Genomic DNA, 15,467 nt, shown 5'->3' with positions numbered 1-15,467 from the left:
GCAGCACCGACTACCAGTGGACCCACTCCCTCATCAACCAGCTGGAGTCCTGTGGCCTGCAGGTCTGCTACCATGAACGGGACTTCACTCCCGGCCGCACCGTGTTGGAAAACATGTCCGACTGCATCCAGGAGAGCCAGAAGGTCCTGCTGGTTCTCAGCCAGGAGTTTGTGAGGAGCCGCTGGTGTCTCCTGGAGGCCAACATGTCTTTGTTCAGAGACTGCCTGGAGAGGAAACCCATCGTCCCAGTGCTGCTGGAGCCAGGAGTCTCTGTTCCTCTCCACCTCTGCCACCTCACCTACCTGGAGGCCAACGACCCCGACTTCAAGAACAAGCTGCTCAAGGTGCTCTGCACCCCCAACCAGCAGCTTCAAGGGTCCACTGTGGTGCCCTTCCAGCCTCCTTCTATCTACAATGGGAAGGCCCTGCAGCCTTTGACTGCTGTCAATGAAGAGGGACTCAACAAATGGGATTGTGGTCAGTTCAGTGACATGGAGGTGCCAGACCAACTGCGTCTGATCATTCAGGACCACGAGAAGTACAGAAAGGCTGTGAGGATGATCAACAGTGTCTCTCAAAATAAAATGATCCCACTCTGGCTTAGATTACTGATGCTTTTTATCAGTGGAATTTTGATGTTACTTTTCACAGCTCTATCCACATTAGTGGGAATTTTTTTGTATACTGGTGATTTGAAAGGCGTGAACCTAAATCTTGGGACGGCCTTTGTTGCTTGTCTCGGCTGTGTTGTATTGTGTTTGATGTTTGAGATTATTTCCTGGAAAAAAGATCAATTGAAGTACATTGTGAGGGAAATGCAGAAAGCTATAGGCCAAGCAAACATAATCCTCTCGGAGGACAAAGTGTTAATGGGCTGTTGTTCCAATTCAAAAATCTATCTGGTGTACGTTAATCTGAACGGTTGCAAACAAGAGTTTGCAGAAACATTTTCTGAGCAGGGTTGTGCGGAGGATATGTTTCAAAGAGCCCTGACCTTCTTCTCATCAGGTTATGCCTGCTGCCTTGCTAAAAGACACTTTCCCTTTTCTCGCAGCTCCACTGGTCACCTGGAGGGAGGGGTGTGTTTCTGTCAGTATGTCTCCCAGCAGCTGAGAACAGATCAATGGGAATAGCAATGTCTACATTTTTGTCTTTATTATTAGATCAAAGCTCACCCAGTCAACATATAATGTCGGACTAATACGAGCGAGACCGAGAGCCATTAAAGGCACAGTAACTTAATTCATGTTAGAAGCCCCTCAGACATCAGGACGGAGGCTGTCACTTTAACCAACCTGAAAGCAGAACAGCGCGGATGCTTGGCACCCTCTTCTTCCTGAGTTTACTTTCAGTTCTTGATCGTCCACACTGTGCGATCACTCTTCATTAAATTTGCTGGAATTTATTGTATCATGAACAGGTATGAATGTACATCTCTGTGCAGTGTATGCTGTCCTCAGTGTGATGATAGGTTTCATTCTTAAAAAGAGCAGTAGGATTCTGTTGCTGTTGTTGTTTTTTAGCACGTTTAGCATGATTTACTTCACAGATAAACATTTCTGCCTGTTATGTACACTTTTTTACATCATGGATCTTCATAACTCAATAACTTTGAACTTAAGCTTATTTAATTACTTCTTTATACACTATTACTTACTGTATATTTGGAGTAGCACCGAGTTCCTTAAATACGGGTTATTCTGCAGTGAGTTGTGTCACATCACACTTTTTAGATTTGTATATTGTTATACATGAAATCAGCTGAAATATTTCACTTCATTTGACGGACATAGTGTAGTGTAGTATAGGAAAACAATGTAGTACTACATTTATTTGACTTTTGAAATGTTATTGGTTATGTTGCAAATCCAAATTTCATTCAAGAAATATAACAATTAAAATATGACCGTTATTATAAAACGTTATTTTCCGATTGTTTCACGGCGGTGACGTTCTAAGGCACAAGTAAAGACATCCACACTTTGTCACACATTTGCTATAACGTGCCAGATTCTAAATTAATGCAGCAGTATGCACCCTTTATCCTGCTGTGGCCTGCCTGCTCTCTGTTTTTTAGGAAATTGTTGCATACTGTACTTTTTATGTTTAAACCACCTGTGATAAAAGGAAACTTTTTTCAAAAAGATGTTTTACTTGCTGATTTGCTTCTGTTGAGAATGTTCTTTTATAAGCAGGTCACTTTTGGGTTATCCAAAACCTGTAATATCCTCGTTTAAAGAAGCATGCTGATAGACTATAGAAATATACTAACAAAAAACAAATTAATTGAAATCTTCTGAAAGGATTTCTAAATCATGTTTTCTTCTCACTTTAGTTTTTTCATAGATAATGGAGCCAATGAACTGCAGACTGCAGACATTGTGTCACAGCCTGCTGTCCCACTGTCTCCCTCTATTAATGATCTTCCCACACTGGGAGATGGTGAGTGTTACCATGTCTTCATTAGCTACAGCAGCACCGACTACCAGTGGACCCACTCCCTCATCAACCAGCTGGAGTCCTGTGGCCTGCAGGTCTGCTACCATGAACGGGACTTCACTCCTGGCCGCACCGTGTTGGAAAACATGTCCGACTGCATCCAGGAGAGCCAGAAGGTCCTGCTGGTTCTCAGCCAGGAGTTTGTGAGGAGCCGCTGGTGTCTCCTGGAGGCCAACATGTCTTTGTTCAGAGACTGCCTGGAGAGGAAACCCATCGTCCCAGTGCTGCTGGAGCCAGGAGTCTCTGTTCCTCTCCACCTCTGCCACCTCACCTACCTGGAGGCCAACGACCCCGACTTCAAGAACAAGCTGCTCAAGGTGCTCTGCACCCCCAACCAACAGCTTCAAGGGTCCACTGTGATGCCCTTCCAGCCTCCTTCTATCTACAATGGGAAGGCCCTGCAGCCTTTGACTGCTGTCAATGAAGAGGGACTCAACAAATGGGATTGTGGTCAGTTCAGTGACATGGAGGTGCCAGACCAACTGCGTCTGATCATTCAGGACCACGAGAAGTACAGAAAGGCTGTGAGGATGATCAACAGTGTCTCTCAAAATAAAATATTCCCACTTTGGCTTAGATTACTGATGCTTTTTATCACTATAATTTTGTTCTTTCTTTCGGCAGCTCTAATCATAGTTGTGATGGATTGCTTGGCAGCTCGTGAATTGAAAGGCGTGAACCCAGATCTTGTCGAGGTCTGTCTTACTTGTTTCGGCTGTGTTCCACTGGGTTTGGTTTTTGAGATGTGTTCCTGGAAAGCAAATCAATTGAAGTACATTGTGAGGGAAATGCAGAAAGCTATAGGCCAGGCAAACATAATCCTCTCGGAGGACAAAGTGTTAATGGGCTGTTGTTCCAATTCAAAAATCTATCTGGTGTACATTAATCTGAACGGTTGCAAACAAGAGTTTGCAGAAACATTTTCTGAGCAGGGTTGTGCGGAGGATATGTTTCAAAGAGCCCTGACCTTCTTCTCATCAGGTTATGCCTGCTGCCTTGCTGCCTTCAGTATGTCTCCCAGCAGCTGAGAACAGATCAATGGGTACAGCAGTAACAGTATCGACCTGGAATGGACCAGCAATCTAGTAACTCAGTGCTAACAGTGTTTTAAGTTGAAATAGCTTATGAAGCTTTTTTTTTTTTTTTTTTTTTTAAGAAGTGACAATGGTGCCACCTCATTGTTTTTCGTCCATAATTTCCATTGACTGGTTATATGAGGGGTTTTATAGTTGATTGTGAGGCGTATGACCAGGTAGAGATGCAGTGTAATAAGTGTGAGAATATCACGTAGAGCTACGCTGTGCTGAATGGCAGATGCTCTCTGGTGATTCTGAATCAGTTGTGTACCAATAAAAAATTTTGCAGACATAAAACACCTCATTATCAAAGATAAAGATTAAAGGACTTCTTACTCAGCAGGATTTAAAAACACTTGTTAATGCATGTATCTTCAATAGATTTGACTACTGTAGAGGTATCTATTTTATCAATCAGGATTTCCTTTGGCTTTGCTCTCAGCACGCAAGAGTGGTTAAGTGTGCAGTCCTCATTAAATCCTGTGTTTTCTTTACACTGTGGCAGAGGCATCATAACTAGTTATATAATGTTTCAATATAAGTCAGGTCTGGCGGCAGCTCCAAGATTATCTTATCTGTTGCCATTTTGACAAAATGTTGTTGACCTTTCCAAACTGATGCCACGTTATCAGAAACAAAGACTTGTTTGAGATGTGAGCGCCGCCATGTACCACAGAAGAAGGATCAATATTTGCTGTCCTTTACGACACTCGGCGACGGGATTCAGGATATGAAACAGAGACATGACACCGTTGCACGGCTGGTAATATCAACCAGACCAAGATTGCATGTTCGCGGGGTGATGCCTGGATCACACTGAACACATTCAATTCTCCCTGTGCCTGATGAGAAATGTCCTGACTGCAGCACTATAACTAAAACTGAATTAGGATGGATTAAGCGTACTTGTCTCAGGTGAAAGGAAAAAAAAAAGGACCTTGCTGCCATATAATCATGTTGTGTGCACGCATGTTGTAAGTGCAGTGTGACGGTATAATTGCACACAGAAGCGGCAGACAGAGCGAGAATAATCTGTCTAATCCTCAGCAATGACTTTCATACTGATTTAGCTCATCCATCTCCGCTCCAGTCACATCTATTAAAGCTGTATTTCCTCTCCACGTTACAGTGTGTATATGCGTCCACGTGCATGTTATTCCAACATTAAGTTCTTTCCTGATCCACAACAGCTATTTCTGTGTATTCGTTGCAACATAAATGCTTCTGTACTCAAGTTCAATGAGCCCTGGATGCTGAAAATTATATAGTTTCTAAAGTAGCTCCTAAAACTGCCACCTACATGCTACTGTTACACTATGGCATGTTTGGAATTTAAATGGAGTTAATTAAATTCCTCTGTGTTCAGCTTTAATCTTAAACTAATATATTGTCGAATTATGTTTAAAAAGAAATTACACGCACGTCATGAAGCTCAAAGTTGGCATCTAAAGTCATCAGTTTCCTCCATTATAGAGAACATGCCGTTCTCAGTTTGAAGTTAGTTCATCCATCGTCTTTAGAGTTGTGGATGAATCACTGGCATGCCCTTTATGTAGGCACTTAAATTATATTTCCTATGGAGCTGTTTTGGCTGGCGGTAGTGCCGTTACCACATAATGCGGTCTGGGTGCGATCTCAAATATAGCTCTGCATTGAAATACGAAGTAATTATAGAGTTTTATTAAATTAAATTGCCTCTGACGATAAGATGTCGTACTCCTATTCAAATGGTGAAGAGAAAAAATAACTTTAAAAGTGTCTCTGAATTCTCAGTCACCAAGCTCATGTGACTATGAGGAAGTTAAAAGTAACTGAACTTCATGAGTTTTAGAAATGGGGAAGCTTCTCAGATGAGTGGCAGGTGAATGAGTGTAAAATTGAGGGAAGAAGTCAATTCTCACAGGGAAAAAATAGTCCGACACCTTGTCCTTTTTGCACCTCCGTTTTTGTAGGGGTTTAACTAACAAGATATAATGCATTGATTAGTGAGCTTTAGAGCTGCCGGAAGAACCATACATATCATTACAAGAATAAGACAATAAGTCGTAGCACTTGCAGCAGCATGATGGGCCACTCCAGCTCCAAGTGGTATTACAAGATAGGACATGCCGGGGCTAACTGGTTAGCATGCTCATTTCATTAGATCTCTCTGCAACACAATAGGCCCTTTTCACAGCAGCCATTTTGAAAAGTAATTGCAGGGTAAGCACAGGTGTAATTGATCAAACTGATAAAGGTCCCATTCTATTGAGCGTCACAGCCATTACAGTGAGCCAGCATGCAGAATACCAGGGCCCCAGCCCACCTAAATGAAAACAGGGCCGGAATCTTTTTTTTTTTTTTTTTTTAATCACACCTGTTTACCCTGTAATTACATGTCAAAATGGCTGTTGTGAAAAGGGCCAGTACAAAGACGTCTTTGACATAACGTCAACACTGTAATGTCAAGTCATTTTTGGTTTTCATGTTTTAAACTAAAATTCTGGACATAAACATTGCCCCTTTAAGCCAAAGGTGGAAATATTGATGGGCCTCTGACATGATTTAGAAGCCTCCCAATAAGTATATCCCCCAAGAACAATCATTTAAATCAATGTATCTGCCTTTAGAAATACAGGTGAAGCAGCACACTTCACTACAGCGTGCTTATTTCTGCCTCCTCGCCATATTGTTTGCTTCTGGAATGTCAGGACAAACATGATACGTGGCCTCCTGAGGAAACCCGTCAGCTGAGACAAGAATAGGAGCCTTTCCATCTGAGTTCTGTTGTGTCGAGCTGCCTGTGTCGGCATGATAGGCAAAGTGTATGTGTGGGGGGGGATTAGTGCCAACAGTGGCATTATTGGATTTCATCTGAATTTGGCACGCTCGCACTGAACCACTAAATAAATAATAATAATGCAAGTCGAATAAATTAGCCTGAGCTGTAAGGAACATTTTCCATGCTGAATAAATGACCCGACACTTAAAACAATGAATCCTGGCATAGTTTAGTAAGTATTTTTCATCTATTTAATTTAATATATTTATTCAAATTACTTAAAATTAGCATGAATCTGTTCATTTTGAAAACAATTCAATTGAATCAGTTAAAACATGAATATGGTTAGAATATGGCTCGCTGTGAAACAAGCCAGATTCAATTAGTTAACATTTCTAATGTTGGTTTACAAATACATTTTGGGAAATGGAATCGTTCAGAAGCAGAAGTGACACCAGACTTCTGTCAGCCATCTTACCTCAGAGCAGCCTGGATTGTAACAGGTAAGTTACATCTGCTCTCATCTTATAGAATCTCCAGCTTGAGAGAGAAAAAAAATGCAGCTCTCCAGCAAGAACTTGAGCAGCTGAAACTTAAACATCAGCCCAACCTGAGCAATGAAGATGAGCTCAAGGTTGAAAGCAGAAAGATGTCAAGAGGACCTGGAGGCCACAAAGCAGCTGATGGCTGAGAAGGACGCTCTGATTCACCAGATGGAGGAGGAGATCCAGACCCCTGCAGAAAAATGCCTCTGAGAAAGAGAAGACGTTTTGCAAAGACTTGGAGGACCTGAAAGATGAACGGGTCTCAAACAACCAGCAGCTGGTCACTAAGCACCAGGCTGAAGAGGAGGTCAGTCACGACCTCCAAACTGAACTCACCCAGCTCAAAGAACGGCACCAGGACAAGATCAGGGAGCAGGAGAAGGAGAAGGAGGCTCTTGAAAAGGCAGTGTAGGAGCTGAAGGCTAAGCTGCAAAGTGCTGAAACCCTCAGCGGATTTCAGGAAAAGAAAGTGAAGCAGCTTACTACCGAACTAAAGAGTCAGGTGATTGAAACGGACACTCCTCAGAAACAAGCGGAGACAAATAAGCTCCTACAGGATAAAAACAGCACCCTGCACGAAGACGTGAGGGAGCTCAAAGCGGCTCATCAGTCGAGAAAAGTTTTCCGCAGAGATCCAGGTTGATATAGATAAAAGTGAAGCTCTCCAACAAGAACTTGAGAAGCTGAAACTTTCAAATATGATCAATCTGATGAAACTGAGCTTGAGGCTGAAAGAGAAAAAAGCGACAGCCTTCAGAAACAGCTTGAGAAAGAGACAGCTCAAAGCTGAAAAGGTCAAATAAGACCTGGAGGCCCATAAATCAGCTGATTTTATCCAGAGGAGATTAGGACCCTGAAGGACGACGCTTCTGAGAAAGAGAAGACATATTTCAAAGACTTGGGGAGGAACTGAAAGAAAAACAGGCCTCAACCACTAAGCTCCAGGCTGACGAGGTCTGTCAGGGCCTCCAAATCTCCAAAGAAGAGAAGCAAGACAAGACCAGGAAGCAGAAGTACGCCCTCCCTGATTCACCAAATCTTGAGGTGCTGAAAGAAAAAATGAAAATGTTCCATGGGTTTAAGTAAGAATCCTGTAACGTAATGTAGTGTAATATAATATAATATATATTAATATAATAAAAAAAAAAAAATCAGCTCACAAGTTCCTCTACTTTTATTAAGCAACAAAATGTTAAAAGGTGAAAAAAGCTGTTGATCAGTAGTTTCAAATATAAAGTAAACATTACTCTCATATTCTGCCAGCTCATTGGTTTGGTATACCAAAACTGCTGCGCTAAAGTTTGCAAAAGATTTAGGTCACGGTTAAAAGAAAAAAAGGCAGGATCGATAAGCACTCACAGCTGTGCAACATGTATGAAGCTCGAACCAGCAGTGGGAAACAGCAAGCCTTGCTCGCTACAAACTTCAAAAATATGCCTACCAGCACCTCTAAAAGCAACAGCAGCGCTGTGTGTGTTGAGCCTATACTGCCTGGGTGTAAAGAGGCCACTAAGGGTAGTGTACTGACAATGTGTGTGCATCCATGTGTGTCCTTTGTAGACATAAATGTATCCATAGCATGCCTCTCTGCGTTACATAAATCTTGATTATCATATATAATGTATACAGTGTGACCCTTTGGTCAATAATCTGAGGTTAATACAACAGAGGTTTAAGCAGACACAAGCCGACTGGGCAAACCAAACCCAACCCCCCTTTAAAGAAAGCGAATCTCTTATCAGCAGACAACCTTGTGCAGTTAGAGGTCTATTCCACGCTGGCAGTGACCGAATGCAGCCACTCACTCTGTAATGTTCGGTTAGTTGTGACTATAAGCTGAAAGAACGTGTGCCTTACAGCGCTTGCCAGCAATCGACATTGCTCGTGCCAGACACATAAGAACATGGTTTCTGTCCAGCTCAGTTGGCGCAAGTATATGGAGATATAACGCATAAAAAAGGACAAAACTGAATTAGTTGTATATTACAGTTTAGAGGATGGTAGGACACTCTAAAAGAAATTAGATGTCAACAAAACAACAACATGCATGATAACGTCACTTCTCTGGCTCTTTGCTAAAATGCAAGTGCTTGAAATCTATTTCATTTACCATTTTCCACTTAAGGAAAAAACAAACATGTTACTTAAAGGTCTTCGTGGATTTATCATGCCGTCTTATCATGTCTCTGGCAGATTCCTTAATGCACGGATTCAATTTCAATTTATAGACGCTGAGATGAAGAGCCCCATCGTTTGCGACCCTTAAATCGCTCACAGACACTTTTTATGGAAGTTTTACACAGATTCAGACGTATCGGTCACAATGACCAACCAAAGAATCCTAACAATTCGGTGTGTACCTGTCACATAGATTTATCAGCACCTAATGAAAGTTTATAATAAGCCAAGTAAATCCTACAGAATCTCAGGTTGTAAAGTTGTTATTTCAAAGGATATGGGTCTGTTTAAGGTGCCCTCAGAGACGGGTCTTAAGAGAGCTTATTCCCAGATATGGACATGTCTGCCACTGAAAAACTAAAGTAGGAGGAAAGCAGCCACATGGACAGATAAGGTAAGAGTAAATAAGATTTCTTGTTGTAATTATTCATTATTTAAAAATCACTCTGAACATAGTTATGAAAAACAAATCAACATTGTTTCTCTTTTGACATCTTTTTGCTTTGTGAGCTCTCCCGCAACATGAAGTCAAGGTCCCACAGAACAGCCTACTGCGTTCTGAGGTGAGATTTTGCATGTCTCTACTTGTGATCGCCGAGTCTTGCAGCGTGAGACAAAGCAATAGCAGTAAAGCTGCTCGGCTGAGGTGTCGTGACCGCCGGCCGCCGGCTCAGAAGACTTTTATGTGGTTACCAGGAAAATCAACAACCTTCATCTGGACTCAGAGAGCTAGAATGTGCCTCGTATTTCACTGTCAAAATTCTATCTGCTCTTAAACTGTTCAACACTGTGCCATTGAAAACAGAATTGTAGAAAACACTTGGGTGGAATGGCCACTTTGTTTTGGAGAAATGAGAAAACTGATTCAGGAACAGAAACACTGCTCTTGCTTGTCAGCTGACTCTGGCAAGTCAGTGTCTCCAGCTGACCGACAAGGATGTGAAAGTTTAGGAATAAACTGTCTGTATGTGTCTTTCAGATTTCAACACTTCAAAGATCATTTTTTAATTCCCGCCTCAATATGAGCTATTTGAAAATTCATAATTTATATGATGTCCACATATTTAAAAAGGGACAGTTCACCCTAAAATCAAAAGTACATACTTTCCCTCTAACCTGTAATGCTATTTAACAATCCTGAATGTTTTTGTGTGAGTTGCCTAGTTTTGGAGATAATCCACAGACCTTCAAGATTTCTGGAAAGAGACATCGTTGTTGTTGTTGTTGTTTTTCAGGTGAAACTCTTGGCGCTTTGAGCAGCGTGCTGTATAGTATCATTATATTTGAGAGAATGCAGACATCTCTACAGCCAATATCTCCAAAACAAGGCAACTCACACAAAATCAATTAAGTTTGATAAATGGCACTGGAGAAAAAACAATTGTCAAATTGTTGTTGTTTTTTGACCAAATAATCACGTTTGTGCCTCAGTCCAGCCTCACAGGGCTGCTAGCGTAGACTTCTTATCCCATTAAAGAGAATGAGGGATGTTCTCCTCTAAGGATAATGTGGGGTGCGAATACTGAGCAGTTTCCTCTGCGAACCAGATCTCTTGGTCATCCATGATGGAAAGTAGAGTCACCGGGGGCACAGCGGCTGCTTATCCTTTCACTGTGACCAGCCTGGGTCCAGTTCACCTTGCACCGGCATGTTTACTATTTCAACCAAATCACTGTTCTGCTTTGTTTTCTGTATCGGAAAAGCATGTCTGTGCATAACTCAGCAGACATAGATTAGTCTTAAGGAAAGTGATGCTGTGCTACCATGATTGGTTGGGAACATTACAGGCTGAAGAATGTCCAGGACACTGTTGGATCACTAGGAGATGCAGAAAGGCCAGGAAAGGCCAGACAGCTGAGTCAGTGAATTAAAGCATCAGAGTCACCAAAGGCCGACTGGGTGCTCGGTATGATACGACCGTCTCACATGTTGAGCAGATGTACAAAGAGCAAACGAGGAAAACTTCCTCAGATTGGTCTTTCCCTTTTAGGCAAAAGAAAAACAAACTGAAGAAAAACAAACACGGTCTCTGTGTCGACACCATAGGTTTCTGAATGTGAGACTTTGAAACTATTGCTTTATTCAGTTACTGTAGTTGACCCCCTAAAACAAAATTTAAAAAGCCATCCAAAATGTTGCTTTAAAGAAAGGCGCCTGAATGGAGTTGAGGTGAGACTTAAGAGTTTTGGTTAAGGAGATATACGTTTCAGCCAGGCTGGACTTCCATTTTTGATCTTTGAATGCACTCATTGTACGTCCCGTTGGACAAAAGGTGTCTACAAAATAAATATAGTGATGTGAAGGTAATGTAAAGGTTGTCAGTGCAGACTTTCAAACTGATTGAAGAGACTGAGCCTTTGTACAGTATGTGACCTTTTCAGCCTGATAGACTCACAACCTTCCAGGAGGGGTTTTATAGTGTGTTACACAGCAAAGTGGGCAGTAAAGGTTGAGGTGGTGGATGGGTGTGTAGTCCCTCTAGTGTGCAAAATACCCTGTGGCAATCGGGGGGGGGTCGCCCCCGTCTAGTACTCTAATGTTATGTTTTCTAAAATACACAACATTTGCATTGCAAAACCATTTGCAACAGTAGCTACCGTGGAAGCAGACCGTAGCAGAAACAACCAATCAATGGCAATATAAGGACACAGCTTTTAACATCTTTCCCTGTATCCAAACCTGAATTGGTTCCATATAAGCGAAACATCATGCGATTATAAATACTTCCATATGTACTGAGGGAAGAAACACTCAAACATTCTGTTGGTACGCAAAGCCAGTCTTATATTTACCTTAGCTAGCGGTATGCAGTAGACAACACAGTGAGTCAATCACAATAACAGCGAGAAGGAAAGAGAGGGAGGACTGTAATTGAGTAAAAGGCCAAGCTGGAGTGCTCTTAAGTGCCATCATCAGCAAGGTGGCCCCAAACTCAGACACGTCTATTTCTGTTTGCCCTTCAACTCTCTCTTCAGGGAAGGATAAGTCACAAACACCTTTTAAATCGGTGTAATTTGCAAATAAAATGAAGCAGGAAGTTAAAGAATCTACAGTGAGGAAGTTCATTCTAAATCTTTAAGTGATTTAAGTAATCATTTCTTTTTTGTTGTCTATTCTCTTGGCTCTTAAATTAGTCGATAACATGACTGAGGTCTTGTCCATATATCGCACGATAAGTCAATCACGTAGAAATGATCGAGTCGTACGATATGTCGATAACAAATATCATTGAGGTCTTGTCCATATATGTATGTATATCTCACGACAAGTCGTTGTCTGTAATTATTGTGACAGGCCTAATTATATTGCTGCAAGGTTTTGATGTGTTACCTCCCACCATTTTGCAATCATATACAGTAGATTTAGATTTACATGCAAGATGTTTATCAGCTATTGGGCTATGGAGTTTGTCAAAGCCCCAGTTACTGAGTATCCTCAAAAATGACAAACAGGAAAAAACATTTTGTTTTGTGCATGGCCTGTGCCCATATTTTCGTGGTTCTCCCCCGAGCTGCTGCAGTCTTACGGCAGGAAGCTACTATACGTCTCCAGAGAGAGGGACGGGACTCTCCGTTTAGCCACCAGCTCAACATCTAGATTGAGCCTGAAATTCACTTAGCGGCAACATCTGTTCCTCCTCTGGAGTCTGGCCAAAATAAAGATAGGATAATAGGAACTGGTATTCTTATTTAATTTCAATTTTCAAACGTTATACAATTTTACTTCCTGCAGCTGTTGAACTATAAGTGAATTGAAACCCTCACTGGTGTCTGCATTGGTGGCAACATACAGTTTACACACCAGGCTCTGTGCGTGTGTGTGTGTGTGTGCGTTTGTCCGTACCATAACTGTGTGGGATGCATGGAGCCATCTGTTGCCCTATTGGAGAATGATTGTGAGAATGTAAACAAAAACTGGGATGTTTAGTTGTGCTCCATCCCAAATCTATTATTTTTCAATTTATGAATGAATCCCTTCCTTCAAAAGATTGGGCAAAAATAGATGCTTAGCCACAAAGATTTCACAGAGTTAAACAAACAAAAAGAGGGTAGAGTGGGATATACAAAGAGAGAACTAGAATCCAAAAATATAACAAAGACATTTTTTTTTCTTTTTGATAAATCTACTCAACAGTCAAGTTGCCTCCTCTGCAAACTAATGGATGAGATCAGAGGGAGGCCTGCATGCTCCCCAGAGGGCTGATCTTATTAGGTCAGTGTGTGGATTCAAAGAAACAGCAGTGAGAACATTGCTGTCTAACTCTCCTGATGAATGTTAAGTCGTGTTGATGCCTCAGAGTTTCCCATAAGCTCTGATTCCTGGACACGCATGCACACACAGGAACCGCCACATGTACGCACATCTGCACAGAAAAATAACCCAAACACGCCATTGAAATTTCCACTCATATAATCTATCTTCATATAAATAACTCAGTAAAATTTAACTGTTTAAATATTAGAAGTAACTTTCTCATCAGAAAAGCATGAAATGTCGACTATTTGATGTTTTCTAACACGAATCACAGCCATGAGCAGCAAAATTACAACCTATATGAGGAATCACATGCTACAGAAATAATTGTCTTTCACATTTTGCTTCAAATATCAAGGTTCTGTTTATTCCTCCTGTTTAAGAATGTATTATTTCAACCAAAACCTTTCAATTAAAACAGCCTTAGCTTTTTGACAGTGGCTTCAAAATCTTTTCCTGGGAAATATAATGGTAGTTTTATTCATGCAGAGAACAACGTGATGAGACCTCAAAACAGATGTTCTCAAAGCTAAAAGTGCAAATGACTTGACCTCATAGCTACACATAAGAGTATATCACTTTCTTATCCGTCTGCTGTACTAATGTGGCAGTGGGTCAAACGCCATATCAGACTACTATTCAGGTGCAAGGACAGGAGTCAACTAACCTCCTGGTGAAGGTGTAGTTTTAAGGAAGCATACAAAAATACTGTACACAAATATTGTGTATTATATATAATTAAATACAATGAAGCCATTGGATCTTACAATAAACCAAAATGCAATAAAATGTGAAGAGAAATCTGTTAATGTGATGCTAATGGCCCAGGGATCTTGCATAAAACGGGATCAGACTTCCATGTCTATGTGAGAGCAGATGGTCATTATCTGTGTGCTGAGGAAATGGTCTCGAACGTCTCTACGACTCATTGAGAACGTAGGACCCATTAGGTTCAGCATGGCTATTTATGTCTGTACAAATCATCTAAAGCACCGTTTTATTTTTGGAGAAACAAATAAAAGTAATTTCAAGTCAAAAGCATCACCATTCACCTGAGTGTGATACGACCTGTTCAAAAGGTCCCCATTACACAGAGATCATTGCTGCTATGTTGTTAGTAGGCTTTGAACGCAGCAGAGCACAATGAAAGCTGTCCATATCGTGTTATTATAACAGAGTAAGATGATGTTGCTTTTCTACACCTGAAGCACAATCATCGTAAAATGACTTTTACCAAATTGAGTTAGAAATAATGCATCACAACTCCATCAGGTCTTTGGAGGTTTGTGAGGAGAGTAGACAAGATCATCCAGCGATATCTTTATAATATATATGAGGAGGTTTGACGTCCAGCTTTTGTTCTTTTTATAAGATACTTACTTTTTCTACACTGATCTCAGATACAAGCGGTCACTGGATGGAAGTCTTGTCATAAATACCAGCTTTGTGAGGGTCATAGCACAGTTTTTGTTGAGATTGTGTTGATTAAATTCTGTGTCTATGTTTAAGGGTTTCACAATACGGTCTTTTTATCTCTGGTATCATTATTGGTGGTGGATGTACAAAGCGCTCAAAACTGGTATCCCAGTCGGACTTAGGTTCAGCTAACAAAGGCACTTTGTGTTTAAAGTGAGGGAAAGATCTTGGTTTACAAACATATTTTATCCTGATTACCCAACTTTTAGTGTCAGTTACTCTTTTTGACTACCCAAATACACATTTAGATAAAATACATAGTTCTTTTAATAGTTCCTCTAGAATAAACATTCATTTTGCAATTGCAACGATCTATATTGGAATATGCAATCTGAATCACTACTTCATGAATAGTCATGGCAGGTTAGAGCTCTAAAGATTACAAAGCCACAGCAACATAAACAAACGTGTGTAAAATGTTCACATTTGTTTCATACAGCTAAAATAGCCTGGGGACCCCAAAGAACACCAATGTGAACAGAATGCCTGCAACACATTGAAATGTACCTAGCTGTCCCCATTAGATTAGAAAAAGACGTTAAATATAATAAAAACATTTAAAAAAAGATTTCATTTCATTTATTTAGAGATGCTGAACATTGAATTAAATTGACCCCAAGGGTTGATCGAGTAAACATATTGTGTCTCATGCTTCAAATCACTGTTGATGTTTGAATA

General features: G+C 40.9%; 1 protein-coding gene across 1 annotated transcript; it reads left to right on the top strand.

Annotated features, from left to right (window-relative positions):
- The first annotated feature begins 1,318 nt into the window (after positions 1-1,318).
- LOC142948098 (uncharacterized) lies at positions 1,319-4,708 on the top strand. Its single transcript, XM_076089980.1, has 2 exons — positions 1,319-1,420; positions 2,336-4,708. The coding sequence occupies exons 1-2, from the start codon at positions 1,413-1,415 to the stop codon at positions 3,525-3,527; spliced, it is 1,200 nt and encodes a 399-aa protein (XP_075946095.1). The 5' UTR covers positions 1,319-1,412; the 3' UTR covers positions 3,528-4,708.
- The last annotated feature ends 10,759 nt before the right edge of the window (positions 4,709-15,467 follow it).

The sequence above is a fragment of the Anarhichas minor genome, unplaced genomic scaffold (assembly GCF_050575085.1).
Source record: "Anarhichas minor isolate MPS153535 unplaced genomic scaffold, ASM5057508v1 ptg000011l, whole genome shotgun sequence".
NCBI lineage: Eukaryota > Metazoa > Chordata > Actinopteri > Perciformes > Anarhichadidae > Anarhichas > Anarhichas minor.
Note: the sequence above shows the minus strand (reverse complement) of the source record. Positions and strands in the feature narration are given on the sequence as shown.